Consider the following 22586-nt stretch of genomic DNA (forward strand, 5'->3'; position numbering starts at 1 on the left):
CCCTCACGGAGCAACACTTTGCTTGAAAGATTCCACAATGAGATCCGCGACTTCGGATATGCCGATGTTGTGTCTAGCTTGGGTGAACAATGTCGGGCCTTGAGATCTCATAACGCCTGCTTCGCGCGACATAACACCGAGATCCGCACCGACAGCTTCCGCAAGGTCGGTTTTATTGATGACTAACAAGTCGCTCTCCGTGATCCCGGGACCTCCCTTGCGAGGAATTTTGTCCCCACCCGCGACGTCGATGCAGTAGATGATGAAGTCCGCGAGCTCCGTGCTGAAGTTCGCGGCGAGATTGTCGCCACCCGACTCCACGATCACCATATCTGGCTGGAACTCCCGCGTGAGTTCCTTGATGGCTTCCATATTCGTCGAGTAGTCTTCCCTGATGGCGGCGTGTGGACAACCGCCCGTCTCGACGGCGCGCATCCTCTCGACCGGGAGGGCCTCGTTTTTTACGAGAAACTCCCAATCTTCCCTCGTGAAGATGTCGTTTGTCACAACACAGAGCTGCAGTTGATCTCGGAGCAGACGGCAAAGTTGGAGGGTGAGCGCCGTTTTTCCAGATCCAACGGGTCCCCCGATGCCTACGGTGAAGGCTCTTTCTCGGAAGTTGGTCCTTTTCGGCGCTCTTGGTCTCGACACAAAATCACCGGGTCTCTCCATGGCTTCATGGGTGTGCTCGACGCCTCCTCCATGAGAATGCGAATGACTGACCTTCTGACCGGCACTCAAGGGCCCAGCTTTCGTGAATTTCACGGAATTCGACATACTACAAGCAGTATTGAAGAACTGATCAGCTCGAAGACGGCTACGCTCCGAGTAACTCGGCTCGACCACAAAGGATGCCCTGATATGATTTCGGACGCTTTTCCCTCTCTTGTATCTAGCTAGGCCCAAATAGAAGATAAAGAACGGCGATGGAGAGGGCGATAACGGCTACGAATTACAACTTCTTGTTCAGGTGCCCATTGTTCAGTAGAGACGTGAGGGGAGCGACGGAGTGCGAAGAACGAGCATCGCTCAACGTCGTGTGAGGTGGGGTCGGTCACGGTTCAGAAACGAGAGCGGACAGCTTCCCGGAGATTCCCCATCTTCACATATTTCCACAATTGGCTTTTATTCGAAGGGGAGAATCTCTTCTCCCAATAGCCATGTCAGGGATGGTCAGTCTTCTCGGGAGCATCCAGCGTTTCGGGATTCGAGGGACGGGGTTCTGCTCCGACGCTTAACGTTGGTGCCCGAGGAATGATTGAGAGTCGTTTCAGCTGCTAAATTTTACAACCTCAGCCTGCCTAGCGAACATAATCATCGGAGGCGAGCGCGTCGGCAAACAGACTTCTCGTGATCTTCTTGTTTGGATTCCCAGTCTCGAATAGGATGGAGCTGTGAGTATTGTATAAACGTACGCTAAGGTCCCGGGATTCGCGAATCTCCGAATTTCCTCTCGTTCCGGCGTCCGGAGAGCTTCCAATCTGCAACGTCCATGAATTCCAGGGGACAATGGATCATGGCCACGGCGATAATAACGTACTCGTTGATATTTTTCGTCGTGATCCTCCGGCATCAACTTCTTTGTGTTTTCGGGAGCTGTTCGTTCAGTTTCAAAGGAGGGATGCAATACCTGAGAGGTCGGTCCCTTACGGAAGTGTTTGAGTATGTCCATTGGAGGTTAGCAGGAGTACATACACTAGAACAGCTGGTGATGAGCCGATTCAATCTCCACAGAAATGCGAAACAGCACCGTTCGGAATTTGGTCGACGAGGAGGCGTCCGTTTGCAACACTCCGAGGCTGAGCATTCAGTCCGCGGTGAAGTAAGTTCGCACAGAGTTCGCCGCTCATTCGCACCATTGAGAGCTCCTAGCAGGTCAGAGAGCTATATCCGAATCCCGGAGATGTCGGATGGAACGACCGGAACCGCTCGTCAAGCTCCTGTCAGATCTACATATCAAAATGCTAGAGCGAGGCCGGGTTGCCAACATGAAAGCGTTTCTCGGTAATAAAATTTTTCACTCATCGTATTGAAGAGGTCTTCATTCTTTTCGAGAAGTTGTTTGTATCGGTTTTTATTTACATATTTACAAATTACAATGCTAGTACATTACATGGGTAATTACAGTTACAACTATATACAATAGTCTAAGCGGATGGTCGTCTCATGGGTCGCATCGTTACCGTTGACTCCTCTCGGGAAGTTGGAGGGGTCGCATTATCAGACCATCGACCATCAATATTTCAGCTGTATATGTACTTCCTAGTCAATCGGTCTCCCTTTGATTCTCTCCATCGACAAATGAATTCATCTGTTTCTACTTCCAGTATTCCGACTTCTCTATCCGATTCCCCATTCTTTTGTACTCAGCATTCACGCATTATTGATCACGCCGCTTCCTCGTCCCCTCAATCTGCCTGTCTGTCAGTCGAAAGAAATACTCCCATCCACACGCTGTTAGGGCGGGCAACATTCGCTCGTCTAGGTGATCGTTGACGTCTCCGCAAGTTTTACTGCATCGATCCTCGATCGTTCGACTGATGGAACTCGATCGAAATGATGGACAGAGGGATCAATGAGGTTTCGGAGTTCGAATCAACTTACTACGAGTCTTTTAGCTAGCTGCCAGAGCATCGATGAATCTTTGATGAACAAAGTCGTCACGCCGAATCCTTAAAGTCGACCACGCCGAGGTTCGGTCCTCGCCGTCGACAAAGAAGGCGCTCGAGGAAAAACTCTGCCTCAGAAAGGACCTCAGAAACGACAAAGCATTGTCGATGTCATCACTCCCCAAGCCATCCTACGCGACAGACTCGAGGATGGAGAGAGGAGAGTTGCCAAAACTTTGAAAATGGGTCTCATCAACTCAGCGCGCTTCGTGCATTTTCAGCGAGATCAGAATTAACGAAAACAAAAGGAACCCAAGCTAGACCTGAAATTCCGCTCGTTCACGCGATTGGCTCACCAACTCGGAGTTCGAGGAAATTCCCCGACTCCTTTATTTACTCTCACGGCAAGACCTCGTCACGGAGTTTCTCCCTCGTTTCGCGCGAATTTCGGTAGCAGTCGATTATGGTCGTCGTCCCGACAATAACCTCTAGAAATCACAGCATCGGAACTCAATCTCGAGAAGGGGGAATCGACAAGGCATAACCGCCGCGAGGACCAACGTGTTCTCCCGGAGTCAGTGAATTTCTTCTCGTTCCAAGAACCTGATTATCTGTCTGTCCGTGGACCGACATTTCAACAAGTGCGTCCCATGCTACTGCGCGAACGGCGGCATCGAAACAGCATTCTGTAATGATGATGAATCCCCTGCTGTGTTAGTGCCCCTCAATGCTATTCTGCGATTATCGCAAGTTAACTAGCGTCGAATCATCTCGTAATCGAGTTGATTACTCCCATTATAAGTGCAATATTCCGTTTCTTTCCGTCGGTTGGGTTGTTTTTTTCTTTTTGTTTGTTTGAGTGTATGTATTCTGGTTTGTATGTATGACAGCTGGCTAACGCTCATCACTCATCAATATCCTACATGTGCTCCAGAGTTCTGCCCTGTTCCTCGTTATCGCTTCAGCTCTGAGCATACAAGTTCCGTTCGTATCTACATTTACAGTCGACATCATAGACGTTCAAGAATCTGAATCCCTCTGTTATCTCATCGTATCAAGCTAGACCGGCTTCTCCATCGACGTCGTCGATATTTTGTCCCTCGAATCAGTTTCGCAGTCAAAAATGTTGCGCCCTAACAATACATCACGACACACGTTCTTTCTCCTGTCTGTGTGGTACGGTATTTGAGGAAGGGCAGCCTCCTCCGCCGCCCTAGTGCTCTGGATCTCCGGGGACTTTTCTTTTTGCTGATGTTGGGTCGATTGGTGAGGTTGTTAATCATCGTTCATACATTCCCAGTCGTATCGAGAGGAAGCTTCAACTTCATTTATACCTCCGCTTCTATTAGTTCTTCTCTGTCTGGTGTCTCAAAGTTCACTTCCGCTTCTTCATTATCGTGATAACGTCGATATTTGGCCACTAAAGATAAAATAATAATGATGATCGTGATGACGCTCCGTATTGATGGTATTCTGTATAAAGATGACGATGGTGGCGAAAATGTCAATGTGTCTTGCCTTCATATGCATGCACCAGATGAGAGATGGGGATGATTGTGAATTCGAAAAACCTACGCTACAATATGAGCAGTCAAAGAAGTCCGCTGAAAACTCTTCCCGATCATCTTTTCTCTCGTCAAAACTTCCTACGAAGCGCCGCGTACCGTCTCCGTGTCGACAAAGATCGGCATCGTGTACCGAAGTACTCGATTAATCGCATCCCAAGGAAGATGCGATCGTTTTTTCTCACAAGTTACGGAGCCCACAGACTTCATAGTACGGGAAGGTTTTCCCCGGACCATCTCGGATCATCCCCTGTCCATATCAAGGTGGACGATTGGTTCGGTCGTTTTTTTTGTTTTCAAGGCTGCTGATGGTGAGTAGTGTGGTGAGAATGAGAGATGTTACAGTGGAGTGTGATTGGTTGATTTCTCTCTTTGTCTGTGTGTTATCATCATCATCTTCATGTACTTCCCGGTCGTCGATGGTGGGTTCCTGCTGTTGCGACTGCGTCGCATCTCAGGTCGACTCGGTCCGCGTACATTGTTTGTATTTGTCGATGGTGGTTTCAATATTCTTTCTCAGCTCTTCGCTCGGGATGTGGTTGTTTGCTGTCATTATTGTTGATGAAATATCACAAATTGATTGTTTGTTAACAGAGCAGACGAAGCCATCTCCTCAAGATACTTCTTGTGTTTTTTTTTCTTCCGCGCACGGAGATCATGCGCATCGAGTGAATCGTCGATGATTCCGACATCCTAAACACGTCTCTTTGGACCAGGCTGTCTCCGATCGACGGCGCTCCTACACGGCTGTAGCTCGTTGTCACAGCCGTAACTCTAAACTTGCCTCGGATCCCGAGAGGGAGATAGATGAAGGTTGTGATGTTCCCATAAGAGGCATAGGGTGATGTCTTCGGTCTGGTGATCTCCATCGTCGCGTCCTCGACGGCATGAGCGACAGATTCCGGGAATCCCCGTAAGCCTCACACATTGTCGTTGGGATTCATGCGATCGAAGAGAATCCTTCCGCCTCGGCCGTATCTTCTTCTGCCGAAGAACGTTATGTAGTTCTCATGTCGTCGTTTTCGACGATCCGCTGCGCCAGAGGTAGCCGCGGCAGCGGACTGGAGCGCTTTCACGCGAGCGGTGTGTAAAGTAGCGAAGTGCTCTTCGTTGCCGAATTGAAGATTCGAAATCGTCGACATTTCTACATCCTCCAGACCGCTGAGATCACTTTCGTCAGAATCCAACTGGACAGTCGTAAGGTGAAACTTTTGATGCGGGGCACCCTCATCATGGAACTGGTCACGGTTGGAGTCGTCGTCGTTGTCGCCGGCGACCCCCATGTCCAGGGGTAGAGGGGGCAGGTACGTGACGTTTCGCTTGCGTCTGGAATAGGAATGGGAGTATGTTGACCATGGGCTGACCATGAGCTCGAACAATAAGGAAAACCCGGAGAAAAGTCTGCTGATGTGACATCGGAATAAAGGTGAGGCTTCATACCTGAAGGTGAAGATCCCATCGGGCTCTTGACTCATGTCTCCGTCAGGCATGTCTTCGGTGCCAGACGACATCACCTCGTCTTCGTCCTCCTCAGACGACATCAGAACGTCCGGCCTTGGAGTGGCATCTCCGGCGGCACCAACGAGACTGACTGGGGCGACGAGTTCACGCTGATTCAACACTGAGCCATTACTCGAAAGCTCTCGGTGATCTCTTGGACGTTTGTGGGACGACAGCCGGGATCCTTGGGTGCTCTGGAATCGCAGACGCATGTCGGAATTCAGCCAATCGTAATACGACGCAAATTCACGGAAGCCCGGAGGCCCTGAGGTCCCGGAACCGACTGAAGAACTCACCTTTCGATGCTTCGCCTTGAGTTCACGGATTTGTTGTGAGTTCGAATTCGAAACGTAGCCATTATTTCTCGATGACAGGCCTTCGTGTGACTTCGTTCCGTAAAGAGACTCTCTGGCCAGCTGCTGCTGCTGTTGTTTCTGCCTGGTGAGCTGATGGAGCGTTTCAGCTACGATGGCTCCGGTGAGATCGCCCGCTTGGACTCGTTTCTCGAACACCTGCAAACAGCGGACAATCATAACTCCGAGCTTGGGATTTGACCGGGATCTTCATAGGCCCGGTAGTTTTCCGGCAGAAGATTTCTTTCGTCGGGACTCTGTCGGGAGGATCTTCAGCGCTTGCATAGAAACTCGTTCGTACCTCGACCGTGAGATGTAGGTCTTCCCGCTTCAGCTTCTCACGTTTCTTCACCATCTCAAGCAAAGTAAAGGCCTTCTTCAGGTCTCGTTTTAGCTTGAGCATCTTCTCGTAACTGGCCTCGTCATTTTTACGGTTCTTCCTCGTCTGCATCTTCTCTGTTCTTCGTCTGAAGGCTACATACGGATTCGCAGAGTTGGACCCGTCTCTCTTCTCCGTTTTTATTTGTGGCATTAAGGTGCTCGATTTCAGTTTCAATCTGCGAAGTCAAATGGAATCATGAGAAATAATTCGATCGTGTACGGGAGCTTAGGTGCTTTGGACCCTCTCGCGTGGTCCCAGGGAAGGAATATTCTCGTTGCTGAGATCAAAGAGGCATAATCACCTTTTGTTGAGCCAATAGTCGTAGACCGCTATGAGAATATCGTCATCTTGTTTAAGAAGAAGCTTGGCTTCATTTATTTGGATGATTTGATGATTGGAGGCTTTCTCGAGCCGATCGATCATTGTCTCAAACTGCAGTTGACTCAAACCGAGTTTCTGACGACTGAGCCAAATTTCGTCCTCCGAATCGAGGTCGTACTCTGGTGTGTCATCGTCGAGCCCCGACAGCAACGGTTGCATGTAGATCAGTTGTTTGGGCAGCTTGAACGTCGACGGATACAGCCTATCGTAACAGGCTGAATCTAGCGGGTAGACAACAGGCGTTGGGATCACCAACTCTCCCGTGTGTCCGTACGTCTGCTGTGCCGTCATGGCTCGCTGTAGATGCGTTTCCTGGGGGAAAAGAACTCGGTCTAGTTAGACGGGATAGCGGTGGGACGTATACGGAGCTCATTGCAGGATATCCTCTTCAAACGTTCGTATGACGAGAGATTCGACAAAAGGCCTACTTACACATTCTTCTTCTTTTTCCATCCCCGTGGGCATCTGAGGCACCGCGCGATTTATCGCCGCGAAATCCGGAAGATCCGGGATATCCTCTGACCGGTACACTGGCATGGCCTTGGTGGCGTCCAGTGCCCGTGCCCGGAACGACAACTTCGACATCATGGAGAGATGCTACCTCCTGTGGAGGGCTCTCTTCCCTGCGGTTGAATCTAGGCCATTACAATCGCCCCCCGGGCCCTCGCCGGCCTTCCCTCGAAATCTTCGAACACATTATTGTCTGGAAAAGAATTGGGGATTTATGCTCAACTGTCCTGCAAACAATCGATCTAAGTACGGCGGATGAATCCATCGACCAATGGGACTGCCCAAGAGGATACGGCTATGGAAGAGGGAGACTCCGAGATTTGGTGAGCCGAAGCGGAGATCTGAGCGCGGCGCTCGGCGCCGTGAAACAACGTCTCCATAGTTGTGAATCAAGTTGAGCAGCCAGTATGACTCGGAGCACAGGACGGTCATCTTCAACAGCAGACTGAACGGTACCCTACGGACCTCTTCGATACCGTTTTCTTGACGTAATATGATGCAGTATACCGAGAATTCGCGCGAGAATCGGTAGGGGAAGCCGAACGGAGCGCTCGTCCTACGTTGCGGTGAAAGTGGAAGACTTCGGAGGTCATCCGATGGTCAATGCACGGATCTTGCGCTACCATACGACTCCGACGAATGATTTTCCACGGACACAGTTGGCCTAAAGTATGACAGAACAGCTAGCTCTCCGAGGCATGGAATTGGATTCCGAGGGGAAATTGGCAGCCTTCTTACCGAGCTCGACCCTTCTTCGCCAAAGGATTATAATCAGAATCGTTGAAAGGCTTCTAATCTCCAGAGCTCCCTCAAACCCCATGTAGCTCGCGTTGCCCCCTATATCTCTTGATGTTCCAGACGATCGTCGAGACTTTTCGGGGAACGAGCCGGGACAAAACGTAGCACGATGGCTATCTGACGTGCCCAATTGTTCATTCACGTGTGGGTGAGTTTCTCCAGGAAAGATGTTTGGTCGGTCTTAGACATCGACGCCTCCTAATCCCGAATGTACCTGCCGTCCGCGAATTCTTTCAGATGCTCCCCGGGTTCTCGCGTGCACACTTTTTCTCCGGAGAGCACCGCCCATGCACGGAGGAGACCTCACGCTATACCATCCCTTGGTACGTGACAAATGATGACAGTGCCCGAATACTGAATGCTATCATGGGTCATACAACTTACGCTGAGCGCTTTCGACCGAGAGGTTCCCGGCTCCAACTATCATTCAAGAATCCCCGATTCGTGAATCCCGCCGATATCTCGAGCTTGGCTCCCTATATATTCTCCGTAGCTCCCCCGTCAGCCGCTGACAGAATGGCTCCGGCTTGTCCGTTCACTGTGGGCAAAGTTCAGTGCGAAGCGATTCCACTCACTAGCCCTTGGTCTTAGACAGAGGATAGATGATCGACGGCTCCTGATTGTATCTCTGTACATCCGACTCCCTAAAGAAGGAGATCAGGAGTTCTGGTCGTTCGGGGAATGTGTCCCAGCTGTGGAGGTTGCCGGGAGGTAGGGGACAGCTCCGTCACCGGAGCTGTCATGGAGAGTCCAACCAGATTAGAGGCGAAAACGTTCGGAAAATTCAGAGAGCGCGTTTTCTGCTCGAAGGCCGAACCCCGCTCGATACATCGTGCTGCCAGCATCGTGCTGATCCGGGGGAGCTTCAACCGGATCGTGCGTCAGACAAACGCCGGAACAGAAAATCGTCTAGAGCCAACCCCTCCTGGCTTGAAGTCTCCTTCCAGAGGAGTCGACGGCATTATTAGGAATCGAACGCAGCGCGCACCAATCGCGGCTCAGAGAGAAGCGATGAAGTGTTCCGCCGGTAACACGTTCTGAGAATGTAACAGAAGCACATTGTCAGCGGTCGCGGGAATCTGGCGCCAAAAATTGGACGTTCGAGATCACACATGATGCGCACCTCATCTGCACGTATGAAGAGCTGGGAATGTCAGCCCGAAGAGAAAAGTCTCGAATCGGAGATATATCCAGTGAAACTGCAGTCCAAGCTATCGCTACCAAAAGGCGCCAAACACAAAATTTTGCAAAATTGTCGAAATATCGCTTCCAACCGCGTGGGATCGGACCGTAGTTCGTGCACGAACATCGTTCAGTTGTTCGACGATGGAACTTCTCATAGATATCTCGATTTTTCACGAAAATGCTTCAAAACACACACGCCTCGAGGGCTTGTTGCGATGAGATCGTGGGAAAATCAGACCTTCTCGGCGTCAAACCGCCTCTAGGAGGTGCGGCTCGGTGCCTTGGGACGACTTGTCCGCGGAATTTCGCGTATTTCGCTCGATTCCGCGATATTTTCACATGAAACAATCGCCGCGAGTGAGCGGTTAGCCTAACCTGGTGAACCAAAACAAGCGGTAGTCCAGTTCAAAATTCACCTTTTTTCTACGTGTTGCCAGCCATGCTGATGATTAGCGGGCCCCAGCAGACTCCCTCGGCTCCCGTCGGGTCCTCTACGGGCACACGCGTGAGTTATTTCCACCAATATGTAACATAAAGCGCGCCTTAAACTATACCAATAGCTTCCCACAAGGCTACGCACAAAACATTATTTGAGGCGACGCCATCTTGTATAGGCTTTGTCGCATGCTCGAACGGGCCACGCGCCATATTTCAAATTTTTGCCCGCCAAGGCACAAGCGAGCGAAAACTGGTTAACGGCCCTTGGAATCTCAAAGGGGACGATCGCGGGGGGCTCGGAGCCGAGATCGATGAGTTTTGCCGGGACTACGGGGGAAGATACATGTCTCATTAAATAATCAGTTTGACTTTCGAAGGTGGGATGCCGCGCAGGCTTGGCGCCCGTTCGGTCCGCTTTGTGTCTGGAAGTCTGAAACGAGCATCGCTTCCGAGTTCCAGAATTCAGGAAAAATGTCGCTAGCTCGAATGAGGAACGTTGGGCATGACCCACGTCTGCTGTCGTATTCGGTGGGTCGTGACTTGGGAACGCACAAGATTGCTAAACCACGGGAGAGGCGAGTATCGGACGGAAGCACGGAGGCGATTGTAAACAAGAAAGAAACCCAGAGAGCAGCGGGCCCTGCGCAATCGACCAACTTCAGCATCGAAGTGCGCTCGCTTGACAGCGTAGACATCTACTGTGGGGGCATGGAAACGAAATATTCTAAGGTCCACGGCAGCATTGTCATTGTGATCCGGTCATCGTGCGCGGAACAGTCAGACGAGCTTGCGATCAACAAATGGACTTTTAAATTGATCATTTTGTCTCCGTTTTTTGATACGAGAGATGGGAAATCGGGAGCGATGCCTCGGATTGAGGCTGTAGTGACGAGCTTCGCCCGAGACCACCCAAACTCAGTTTTGATCAGTTTTACATTTGCGATTGAGATCAGAGAGACAACTCATATGCGCGGCCCATCGATATCCGCTCTCCTCATTTCGACTCGATGACATATTACGATCGAAATTCGATATACCGGTCCGGGTCTCCCGTCGGACCATGAGACCCCTCCCCATGATGGGGCCGTCCCTCGAAATCGATGAAGGTACGACTCGCCGAGCGTCCAGCTGTCTAACATCCAAGAAAACTTGCGTCGAGTAGGGGCTCCAGCTCGCAACTCCTTTGAGACTCCGATCCAGAGGATGAGGCAAGATGGCATCAGCTTTCGGAACGGAATCCCTCAAATCCTCGTTTTGCGAAGCAGAAAGATATCGTAATCTAGGAATCGATGTCTCTGTAGAACGTGGAGAGCAATCTGTAGCCGGAGAACTCCGCTCACATTAGTCGGGTGAGGCTATTGTTTCCTCGATCATCCGAAAGACGGAGCGATGTACTCCGACACAGGTTTACAACCTCGTAAGCAGCACTCTGTTATCTCCCCCATCGTGAGGTTCGATTCCGACCTTTGAACCTGGAGTATTTGCCATAGTGAAGCTCCTTGGGGCTCGCAGGCGGCAGAACTTGCTGAACTTGTCCGGTCACTCGCTCCCTTCCGGATTATAGATTGTTCATGGAAAGTGAAACCGAATCGCGCTTATTCTGCGGCGCCGGCGCATCGTATTCTTGAAGTTTTTTCCCTCAAATGAGGACTAGGAGACGACTCTCTCTCGGGTTGGCCATCGCCCGCTCTTGAGTACGGCATTGGAATTTTCGCGAGGTCTGACCCCTCGCGACCCGATGAAAGTCGTGCGGAAACGACTTCCATCTGCCTTCCGTCCATCATTCTGCTTAAGTCCTCCAATATTCCCGAATGGGTTTCCCTTGAGTGGCAGCCTCTCGAACGTAAACCCAGTGTAGCCGCGGTATCCCCTACCCGGAAGGAACGGAGCCTTTGAATGATCCCCGATTACCCGACGGGGACAAAAATGAAGGAACTCGTAATTTTAGTTAATTCTCTCACTCCGTACCACACGAGGTAGTTTATTAAAATGTTTCATCTGCATTGTGAACATGCTCAGTTCCAGTCTTCAGCTCCTCGCCACTTCAGCAATATGCAAGGAAAAAAAATCTCCCTGATGGGAACCAACGCTAAAAATAAAATCCGAAGCGATCATTACGGATGTCACCGATATAACATCTTACGAAGATGGCCTCGGGATCCAGCCCCGGCCGGACTAGCTTTACTCGTGCTCCAAGTTCAGGCGGTCTTGGATTTGCGAACATCTTCCCGTTCAACTCCTTCTGCCTTTCCGGACAGCTGCGGAACAGACTCGCTCTCGTTGTCTCGAATATGCTTCGTGGGCTTCTTCTTGATGTACGATTGGATGTAGAAATTGATGAAAAGGGTCAGACCCAGAGCTCCCTGTGAGAAAGCCAAGTAGATCATTCCCTTCGGGTAACCACAGTCGTAGACGAGGGGTATGAGGATATGAATCATCAAGAAGACGAATTGGGTGATTTGAGCTTTGGTGATGTATTTCTTCCACCAGAGGTAGGGCTGCATCTGCGGTCCGAGGGCGGCCAAGAAGTAGTAAGTGTACATGACGACATGGATTCCGGAATTTACGATCAATCCCAGCAAGGTCTGTCCATCCGCGCCGTAAGTGAGCCAGAGCCAGCCGGACCAGGCGACCAGAGCGTGGTGGGTGTAATGCAGCGTCGTTATGTGGGAAAATTTCTTGTGGAGAAGGAAGAAGAACGTATCGAGGAAATCCCCGACGCGAACCCAGAAGTACCAGTAGCAGAGACGCAGCACTTTCATAGAGTTTTCGTCAGTCGAGTGGGTCATCCCTGTGGAAGTAAAGCCCAGTTAAGCATCTGGACCCCGTTTTCGCAATTCTCAGCGCTTCAATCGATTCTCGAAGTCCCCCATTCTCGCCAGAGTCCCGAAAATTCCGGTTTTCGGAGAAAGTGGGAATCAGTCACTTGAGCGGCTCGGACCTTTCCCATTACTCAAGCACAACACGAATTCGATCCCCCGCCATCCGAAGCGTGATAAGGGATATAATTGGCATCACATTGCCTCATGATCCACGCTTCCATACTTCTTTGCGTTACGTTCGACGATCTAGCTTGAATGGATTGCTAGCTGACGGCGACGTCAGCCCGAGCACGGAACGTTTGGCCATAGTACTTTTTTTCGACGCTGCGTTGCCCAATAAGTGAAGCCGACCGTGGCCGTGGTCGCGGCCAGACGAGCAACCAACTGCCAACAGGCTGGCAGACAACTGACGGTGAGACACTGTTTTTCTCCGACTGGCTTACAAAACGTTGCCGGAGAAACGTCAGTTAGTCAATCAGCTGTTCGACTTGGCTCGCTTACGGAAGGAGCACATGTAACGATTCTTGCAATCCGTTGCATCCTCCCAATGTTCCCTGGTCCAACTCACTTTCGACCGTGATACTCAGATATCGACGTGAGTAGCGCTTCCTCAGAAGTCAGAAATAAGACCGAATCGATGCGATACCAGGGGAGCTCGGACGATATACGACATTTACGCACAAAGCTCCACTCTCAACACGTTTTTCTCCCCGAAGAGGCTTGCTCCTAGACGGAGACCTCCGGATAGCTCACTAACCTTGACAGAAGATATTGTAGCCTCCGCCGAGGTAGCTATGCCTCAGAAACTGTATCATGAAATACAGGTTGAAGACAACCATGCTGATATTATAGAGTTGGACCAAAGGCTTGACATTGAATGCGGGCCTATTCGCCATCCATCGCGGGCCGGCGACCTGGGTTCAGATCCATAGTCAGATGATTTCAAGAAGGTCGCTCGACGGAAAACCATACAGGGGATCAACAGAGAGCCCGTTACGTTCGTACCTACATACTCACTTTCACAATGTAACAGTATCCGAATGTCAGCGTGAGCACGAACGGCAAGTTCCCAATGAACGGCCAATCCGCAGTCCTGGGATCGCGGGGTGGAATCCATGAGGTCCAAGAGAACCGCCCGCCGCCTCCGAGCGACTCCGTACGCAAACCCATACCTGGAGCTCTTAGAGCGTTCGGAACACTTATAATAGTGAACTTCTTATTTATCCTGAGGATATCTATCGCGTCGGCTGCAAAGCTGAATCGTCACGATCCCGAACTCCCGATTCTGATTCCCGAGATTGGGAATTCCGAGAAGCTTGGCAGGGATCAACGAGTTAGAATTTCTTTGAATTTTTTTACCGGAAGAATCTCCGGTACAGCCATGCTCCTCTGTCACTCTACCAAAACTCACGGTGTCGTTCACAGCAGCAGAACAAGTGTTGACTTCGGCGTCCGAGAAGCGAAAGTGCTTCTCGCCCCAAGGAGCCGTGTTTAAGACCCGGGACCCTCTTTCAGCGCGTGTTGCGCAAGTGACATTCACGGCGAAAAAAAAAGGTTTCCCAGTGAACATTCTGACATCGAGTGGAAAGACGTTCACGCCCCAAAAATTAAACTGTCTGACACTCGGGAGCGGCGGTGCATCGGATTCGGACTCGGACGCCTCTATCTCTCTCGATGCTCTCGAAGTCCACGAGACACGGAAATCAGAAGGCGAGCACGTTCGACCCTCGCTCCGAGACTCTCCGGCGCCTTCATGTCAATATTCCGGAACTCCATAATCGCTGGGTTGACAGCCTCGCTGTAGTTGACCGAAGTAGACTAGAGGAAATCAGAGCGAACAAGAGTTTCGTTTCTTCACTGAATCGCTGAAGTCCAGGTGGTTTCACTGTGTAACATCCATTTGGATTTGAACCGGAATCTTGTGGTAACATCCTTCACGGTTAAGACTTCGAAAAATACAATCATGTACGGATGCGGCGGGAAAGCTCTTAGTGCTTCATCAAACGTTTTCGCTTTTTCTTTGCTAAACAGTGCCGTCGCTTGTGGTTTCAGAAATACTTTTTCTGCCCCTGCTGTGAACTTCATCCGTGGGAGAGAATCACGGCTCATGGCGATGCAATGGAATCCTTTTGAATCGATCGACGTGCGCATGGAGTGGAGACACCAACTTCGCGAGCGTGAGTCCCGCAATTCTCAGAACTATACATCGGAAGAGACTTCTTCATATGGTGCATCGGCCCATGACAAAAGAATTTTTGTCATTTTTGAATTTTTTTTTGGGTTCGGGAGGAAAACTTGCCCCTCTCCCTTGCGTCTACACCAGCCTGCATTCGTCCCTGAGATACAATATGATCGATTCTGGACCTCTGACGGGTGACAAATGAGCGCAGGGAACAGCTATATGAGTGCTGATGATTTTCCAAGTCTTCGGGAAGCTCATATACTCCCATGGTTGCTCTCCGCTGTGATGAGAGCCGAGCTCGGAAACTCACTCGGGCGGATTGAGAAAATCCTGAGCTATGTGCATAGACTTCGACCAGCCTGCATCGTCTCGAAGAGGACAATCAGACGGGGATCAGTCGGTCAGAGTAAGCAGCGTCGGAAGCGTCGCGCCACTGTGCGGTTGGGATGCCCGGATTAGCCATGCAGCCCTTTCTCGCAACAAAGCTATCCCCGAGAAAATATGGTCTGCTTCCTTAATGGGCTCGGATAATGTTGAGACTCTTATTTGCACTCAAACGCCACAATTCCAAGATCTCTGCCATGCGAGATTCCATCGGATGCGTGTCCATCGCAAAAATAGCATCTTGCGAATCGCTCATTAGCATACGCGTTGGAGAAATTCAAATGCATGAGGATGATTGGTAGTCGATTCCGCCTGAGATTTCAACATGAGGGAATCGTCATCATGAGAGGCCGACAATGAAAATAAAATATCGAGCATGATCGGGATTTATTGCTAATAGATTATGTCCCGTTTTTTGCGACATGTGAATCTGTGTTCCATGGTGCCCGACTCGGACTCTTCCGACGAACAAATCCTCTCTGGAAACATCTGCGATACACTACGTATCATTAATGCGAAATATTTTGATGAAAGTCCTCTCGAATAGTCCATATCTGTCTCTTCCGACGAACAAATCCTCTCTGGAAACATCTGCGATACACTACGTATCATTAATGCGAAATATTTTGATGAAAGTCCTCTCGAATAGTCCATATCTGTCTCTCGCATTCCAAGGAAATCATTCGAGGTAGTCGGTGATAACAGTAAAAATCTGGAGTGAGGCGAACGTGTGGATCAGGTTCTTCGCAAAAAGTCTTCGAGTCAGTCGGCTCTCGAGGGTCCTGATTCCACAGCTTCATACCTCGATCCCCGTCTAATGTGTTTACATATACCCTGTGTTTTGGAGAAATCATCCACAGACGTTCGTTTTTGATTGTACATTTTGATTACGTAACAGAAGTTCCTCGAGGAATGAGGGTGTACATCGGAATCACTCCTCTGACTGACTGAGTTTGATGGTTTTGGGAGCTGCCTCGTTTCTTCGTTTTACACGCTGATATTCCTTCTCTTTCGACTTCGGGGTCTATATGGGTTGGCGCACATATGAGATGCGTATTCATTCCGAGAGATGAGCACTACTTCGTATTCGATTCGAATGACCTATAACACCATCCTTGCTCGCGTTCGCCAAGAAGAGCGTTCAATGAATTGAAGAATTATTTTTCGCGGCGGAGTGTCGCGGATAAGCGAGATCATCAAAAAATTCTCTGCGACTCAGGTTCCGGTAGAAGTCATTGTATCGAGAGATCGTTGTCAGTCTACCTCGGACGTTCCCTCTCCCCACCGACAGCTTCCTGACGTACCGGTGGAGCAATGGGACTGTGAATCAATCTGCACACGATCTGAAAGCGCTCTCTACCGATGAAATCGACCAGCGAACGAGAACACGAAACGAAATTCCCCGGACAAGGTGATCGTGATCCTGAGGCATTCTCGACTGGAGAAACAGACCCCTGAGACCTTGGCTTGTGGATCAGAATCGCACGGATCCCCTAATGTAGGGCGGATTAGTGCAAGATCTATCAGCTCAGTAATTCTAACACTGCTCCCAAAATGATATTTCCCTTCTTCTGTTCCCCGAGTCAAAATGAACTAGTTGGCATAGAAAGCCTAGTCGCACCCCAGGACCCCCATTTTCTGAGATGGAGATTCACAGAAGGTTTCATCACCTACAATAAATATCTCCGGTGAGGCATGCGGTGAGTATGGGGATCAGACAGCCGGTGGCTCGATAGCTCTATCCAGCGGTACGCGCGGGCACCGTGTCGATGTTTCCCGACCTCTGAAGAGACCAAGGACGGCAGAACTCATCGTCTCCGTGACTTTGAGGAAACTTCGAGCCGATGTCGCAAGAACAGATAGCAAGACCATGTTATGAAGAGCGAGGGATAAACTCGACAAGCTCAGCGATTTTAGCCGATGGTACCAAATATAAGGGGGCGCGTCGCACGAGGCACCCATGTAGAAACAGAAATTGAAGACGATGGTAATCTGAATGACAAAAGCCATAATGCAGCGCATCGCCGCGTTCATTGCGTCATCGGTTCTCGGTTTCCGCGCCCAAAAGTAAACATAAGGCGTAGTGAAATAGTCGTAGATCATAATTTCGCTCAATGCGGTGAAGACCCAGATCAGAAGAGGTTCAACATCCGTTTGAAACCAAACACTCCAGCCCAATGCTCCGATGGTACAAGACATCACTGAGTAGGTGTGCCACAAGCCGTACCAAAAATTCGATTTCACCCAGGAACCTACGATGATCACTATTGAGTAAAGCAGAGACAGGAGAACACATGATACTGTTTGCACTACGATTTGGCGCTCCGGGGGGCCGTGGATGGTGGCGTTCAAGTCGGGGAATTTCGCTGCGGTCTCGATAAGATCTCTTAGGCTACTCCTCTCCTGGGCTATGTTTTCCAAATCTCTGACGGTCAATTTGCACCGTGAAGCCACAATCGACGTCTTATTTTTATCGAATAAAATGTCGCGGTCGTACTGGGAGAACGATTGTGTTCGCAGCATTCGATCCAGAGCTTCGATGAAGGTCTTCCTGACTAATGACTTCGGAGACGCGGTTTCCGCACTGTCGATCGTTCTGACTAAAGGCGGGAAGTTCTCGAACCAGCAATTCGATACTTTCACCACGGCATGCACCCGAGAATAGTCCAACTCATTCACCAACCCCATTAGACGTTCATGCGTCTTAGGGTTCCAGTAATCGATGCGATCGTTGAAAAGAAGTTCAACCCGATAGGAGGACGGATTTTTGAAAACTGGAGCATCTGCGATCCCGCGACCCTCCGAAATGTTCCCGGAATGGCTCCACAGCACGGAGGACCTGGAAGGCAAGGAGCATGATTCTTCAGATTCCAGCTCGAGTACAGGAACAGTTGTACATATACATATGTTTTGATAGCAATCAACGTCGGACCTCCCAATCCGAGTGAGGATCTGAACTCAATTGAGTCGCAAGCGGAACATGCTCAGCATGATCATCGACTTACAGGTCAAGCTCTCCGGTGAGCTGCGCGCATCCGAAAATTCCGACAGTCAGATAGAAATAGGAAGCGAGTATCACGAATACTTTCACCCCCGGTCTATACAAGAGGTCTCGCCAAACTTTCCGATAGAGCTCCAGTCGATTAGCCGCTCCTCTTCTTATCATTTTTTCATCTTCTTCCTTTCTTCTTCTTTTCCGCTCTGCCTTCCTTCTCCTTCTCCGTTCTTCAACAGTCAATCTTTCCGGGGCTTTTTCCTCTACCCTTCGCAGCGTTCCCCCTCCCTTTTTATTCTCTCCAAGGCTTTCCTCAGCTGTATGTCCCGGGCTCTCCGTCTCCTCCTCATTTCTTTAATGTGCATTCTCCCTCTGTCGATTTCGACCACTGCAGCCCCGAATAAGAATATATTGAAGAAGCATGAACTGGCACAGCCGATCGCCACTGGGTAGCAGAGAGCCGTGAGGGGGGGATAGACGTGACCTGCGAAAGTCGTAATTTTGCGATAATTAGGATATTGTCAGGAGAAGGCATTTCCAGACAGGCTATCGGTGGAATTATTGGAGCCATGTGATGCCCCAGACGGGGTCATCGGGCTTACCTGCGATGAACAGAGAGAAAATCAGCATCACCAAAAGCGCGTAGGGAATGATCATCCGGGCGTATGTTTCTCGCGCTCGTTGCATCGTCGACATGACAGAACCTCGCAATAACTCGGGGAACCTCCGTTTGCCGCATACATCCAGACACAGTACTGGAAGGAAAGTACATAATTTATTGAGGCTCTTGAGGAGGCAAGTACGGATTTGCCCTCCCCCAATAGCAGTCACCTCAACCGATGGTTCTCCGCATCTTTGAGACTAGCCCTTCGACGCGACGTCCAGTCAAGAAGAGGCTTTCAATCAGAAGCGAAATCGACAAACACGCTCCCTCCCCCCTCGCCCATGGAGGCTTCCGTATATGGAAGCGATCAGCTGATCACAATGAAGGATAGTGACACGTAAGCGACAAGTACTCACCCACTAAAAATATAATCCACAAAATGTCGTTTGATGTCTGGAAATACATCATGGATCCGACAGACGCTAGCAAAGAGATTCCTGTCGACAAGATCGCGGCGCAGATCATTGCACCTCTCGACCTGAAGACACCGATCAGCAAATAGGGAAACTCGGCCCAAACGCCGACGAGAAAGCAAACACAAGTGAGGATGAGGATATCCATCGATGCGTTTCGTTCATCGGGGTACTTTCTCTGCGGAGTGCGGCAAACGAGCACGATGGCCAACATGAGTGAGAGTGTCATGTATGTCCTCGGCTTTCGGGCTACAGATCCTCCTATAGCTCCGAACACCGTCTCCAAGACCGCTCTGGATAGGTCCATGCATCCTTCCTGTTTTACGGAGGAAAAAGGCGGCGAATTCTGATATGAGTGTTCCATTCATCGCCCTACTCGCGAGCGCATGCGTACGCCAAGAAAATCCATACAGATAACAGGATGTACTCAGAACCCACTTTCGCTTGTTCCGTTGGCTCAGGGATCCCTATTCTATCCACGGAGTCGTTCGTGCCCTCCCGGGTCAGGCGAACTTCAGCAACATCGTTGATTCGGACCCTCGGCTTCGCGGTAGCTGCGGCTCTGCCTTTCCGGTCGAGTTGTACGAGTTCAGGTACTATTCCTTCACCAACAAGTCCACTCACATCCCTCACCCTATTCGCGATCGACTCGACGGAAGGCTGGAAGAGGAACTTTATTCGGGGTATCCGAGAGACACGGTATCGGAGTGCATTATTCACGTTTGCTGCTCTCAACCGACCTCGTTGTTGGGATCGGGACGATGTTCCCCGAGGCTCCCGCTGGCCCCTCCTCTTACTGGAGAGCAGCTGGGGACCTTCGTCTTCTTCGAGCAGAGCTCACTTTTTTCACCACATGCGAAAAAGGCTGGTATCGTCAATCCGCCTTCGATCGAGCCAGCCTTGCCCACTCGGAGTTCCAGATCTGCTAATTCGTTTTTTCCCCTGTCATCGATGATCTCGAGAACGATGTACCGCCTCGGGAGAGCTGACTGCGGATCCTTCGGATCTCGGCTCGGGCCATCGTCTTCCTTCCCGCCGCGCTCGTCTGACATCGCGAACCTGGAAGATTCAAGATCTTGGCGGAGATGTCCCTCAAGATTCTCGCGTCAAGCTATCGGAGGAGAATCGTCGACACCGGGTCCACCTGTGGAAGGCCGAGTGGTCTCTGAAGGGGCTGGATGCGCGGTACGTTCCGCTGGCGAGAAGCCACGGAGCGCGTTCCCGATCAACCTGCTACAACGACGTGGGTGAATGAAGGGAGACTGCTACGTTTCTCGGAAGGTCTTGGAACTCTGTCAGTCGGTGAATGCTCAACAGTTCAACCAGCGGCCGTCGCAAATCGGAAATGTGGTTCAACGACTGCCTCAGGATTTTCGATTTTCGAATGAAATTTCGATTGACACCCTCCGGAGGCAGACAGCAGGCTCGCCCTACTCCAAAGAGATCAGCCGATGTCACAGACCATTCACAGTTCAGCGAGGAATACAGAAGCGCGAGTCGCGACGACTGATGGCCTTGTCGAGTTTCTACGACGTTCGATGCCCAGGAGTCGAAACACTGTCCCACCCGAGCTCCGCATCGTAGCTCCCCATAGCATACACGTGAGCCTACTCTACCATTCATCTACTCACGAGAGTCAGTAGGAGGTGTGAGGAGGATTCTCCGTAGAATAACCAGATGAGATTTATCTCTCAGAACTCAAGCCCGATGACGACCGCCATTTTTGTTGGGGACTCGCGATGTCCCTTTCCCCAACTCTCGCCTGCCAGCCGAGGCATCCTGAGCTCTCCTCCTGAGCACCTAGCGATTGATCTTGCCGGATACGAGTCTCATCATTACCCATCCTTCTTGCTGAAAGCAAAACTGAAGGGGTGCTATAACTTCTATCATTCGGAACGTCCAGTTGTGGATCGGCCGAAGCTCGGATTCAATGGGGGGTTTGCGACAGAGTAGGGACCCTCTCCCGCCTCTGCTCTGGACGTATTTGAACTTTTGCGGCGGTTCGATTCCCCGCTTTCTGAGGCTGGGAAAACGAAAAAATCTGGATAAATCCGAATGCCGCGAGAAGGCGGATGGTCGCAGGATCCCTGGGAATATCAGGTCCGAATTCCTGGGGAAAGGGTATGTCACACCTCTATGCTTCGATCCCAAATGCTCCGCGAACCTTATACTAGAGGGTTGTCCCCCGTCGAACATCCTCTACCTGATCTTCTCGTGAGGCCGGCTTTCCGGAACTTATGATTGCATGTCGCTCAACGCAATCAATCAGACCCATTCGAACGAGCTCCGATTTACACCAAGCCATGAAACAATAGTATCGGCTAAGCACAGATCCATCAAGCGTCGTGAGTGTTCAAGCCTGAAGGCTTGAGTGAGATGACTTGGGGATTCCGCCACGATCGGCGATCAATGACAGTAATGTACCGCTCTTGGAGCTTCATGAGAGAATGCAATGAGTTCCGAGAGACCCGCATCTGAGGGGTCGAATCCTCGCGAAAATGACCCAAACCGGTATGCATTCAAAATCGAACTTTCTCGCAGGTGCTGTTCGAGTTTCGCACGCTCCCATACTCGGGGCCTCTGAACTCAGATGAGTGGTCTGATGTGGTATCGAAACTTTGTATAGGAGGATTCATTTATCGGAAAAGCAGCGGGTGACCAGCTACCGGGTCATTCCCGATTCGGGAGCTCGGTGTGATTAAAGCGAGACGAGATTCCCGATAGATTTTCGACCCGGGGCGAGACTGTCTCTAAGGACAAACTGTCCATCGGTGGTCTGCGTGCCAAGGCGCTCAGAGGGTGCTTGAGAATACGATTGTTGCTTACCATATCGATTCTCTCGTCAGAACTCTCCTAGCGGTATTCCGAATGAAAAACATCTCTCCCGAAACCGGGGAATATATCACTGCTGAAGAATTCCAATGTTGATCGATAGATGAGATGCTCTCCTCCGTGAGAACCGTGACTGGGAGAGAGGATTGACTCATCAGATTGTCTGCACGTGGAATGGTCAAAGTCGGTTAGCTTCCTGCTTCTAATCCGGCAGCGGATTCGATTTCTATCCACGGTATCAATCTCCAACTCGAGACCTCCACATGTGTCCCGAAATACTCGTACTGACATCTTCATCGCTCTCGAAGGCGCGCCGGAACATCGCTCGAAATCGGATCCGCAGAGGAATGCTGAAGCCTCATCAGCGCCTTGCTGGCGGCGTCGATGTATAATCGAGGGTCTCAGGAGAGTCCAAGCCCCTCTCCAGCCCAGCAACCCAGAGGTGTAGAAGGGCTCCGATTCTGATCGCCTCTCAAACCGCTTCTCACGTCCGAGCCGGAAACCCGACCATTGTCTGAAGTCTCCCAGAGGGATTACCGATTCAGCAGGACCATGAAGATACCGTTCGTGAGC

At 50.6% G+C, this 22586-nt stretch overlaps 4 protein-coding genes across 4 annotated transcripts; all 4 read right to left on the minus strand.

Moving 5' to 3' along the window:
* Positions 1 to 3: 3 nt before the first annotated feature.
* On the minus strand, positions 4 to 777 carry LOC100904096 (urease accessory protein UreG-like). Its single transcript, XM_003746009.1, has one exon. The coding sequence runs from the start codon at positions 775 to 777 to the stop codon at positions 4 to 6; it is 774 nt and encodes a 257-aa protein (XP_003746057.1).
* A 4317-nt stretch (positions 778 to 5094) lies between these two features.
* Positions 5095 to 7375, minus strand: E(Pc) (Enhancer of Polycomb). Its single transcript, XM_003746010.1, has 6 exons — positions 7223 to 7375; positions 6711 to 7102; positions 6329 to 6584; positions 5971 to 6186; positions 5615 to 5868; positions 5095 to 5500 (listed from the first exon to the last, which is right to left on the minus strand). Exons 1-6 carry the CDS (start codon positions 7373 to 7375, stop codon positions 5095 to 5097), a joined length of 1677 nt encoding a protein of 558 aa, XP_003746058.1.
* Positions 7376 to 11720: 4345 nt separating this feature from the next.
* On the minus strand, positions 11721 to 21177 carry LOC100904379 (elongation of very long chain fatty acids protein 5). The gene is made up of 4 exons (XM_018640525.2): positions 21161 to 21177; positions 13561 to 13648; positions 13301 to 13457; positions 11721 to 12512 (listed from the first exon to the last, which is right to left on the minus strand). Exons 3-4 carry the CDS (start codon positions 13437 to 13439, stop codon positions 11920 to 11922), a joined length of 732 nt encoding a protein of 243 aa, XP_018496041.2. The 5' UTR covers positions 13440 to 13457; positions 13561 to 13648; positions 21161 to 21177; the 3' UTR covers positions 11721 to 11919.
* On the minus strand, positions 16823 to 18275 carry LOC108864565 (uncharacterized). Its single transcript, XM_018640526.1, has 2 exons — positions 18115 to 18275; positions 16823 to 17948 (listed from the first exon to the last, which is right to left on the minus strand). Exons 1-2 carry the CDS (start codon positions 18273 to 18275, stop codon positions 16823 to 16825), a joined length of 1287 nt encoding a protein of 428 aa, XP_018496042.1.
* Positions 21178 to 22586: the final 1409 nt, after the last annotated feature.

Source organism: Galendromus occidentalis, unplaced genomic scaffold (assembly GCF_000255335.2).
Source record: "Galendromus occidentalis unplaced genomic scaffold, Mocc_1.1 scf7180000077487, whole genome shotgun sequence".
Lineage (NCBI taxonomy): Eukaryota > Metazoa > Arthropoda > Arachnida > Mesostigmata > Phytoseiidae > Galendromus > Galendromus occidentalis.

What these genes read in the sequence shown, in the direction of transcription:
- LOC100904096 (XM_003746009.1), bottom strand. Translation starts at nt 777, where the DNA reads ATGTCGAATTCCGTGAAATTCACGAAAGCTGGGCCCTTGAGTGCCGGT.
- LOC100904379 (XM_018640525.2), bottom strand. Translation starts at nt 13,439, where the DNA reads ATGGCGAATAGGCCCGCATTCAATGTCAAGCCTTTGGTCCAACTCTAT. An exon ending in CTACAATATCTTCTGTCAAG is followed by an intron (nt 12,513 to 13,300) that starts GTTAGTGAGCTA and finishes TTACTTCCACAG; the next exon opens with GGATGACCCACTCGACTGAC.
- LOC108864565 (XM_018640526.1), bottom strand. Translation starts at nt 18,275, where the DNA reads ATGATAAGAAGAGGAGCGGCTAATCGACTGGAGCTCTATCGGAAAGTT. An exon ending in CTCACCGGAGAGCTTGACCT is followed by an intron (nt 17,949 to 18,114) that starts GTAAGTCGATGA and finishes CTTGCCTTCCAG; the next exon opens with GTCCTCCGTGCTGTGGAGCC.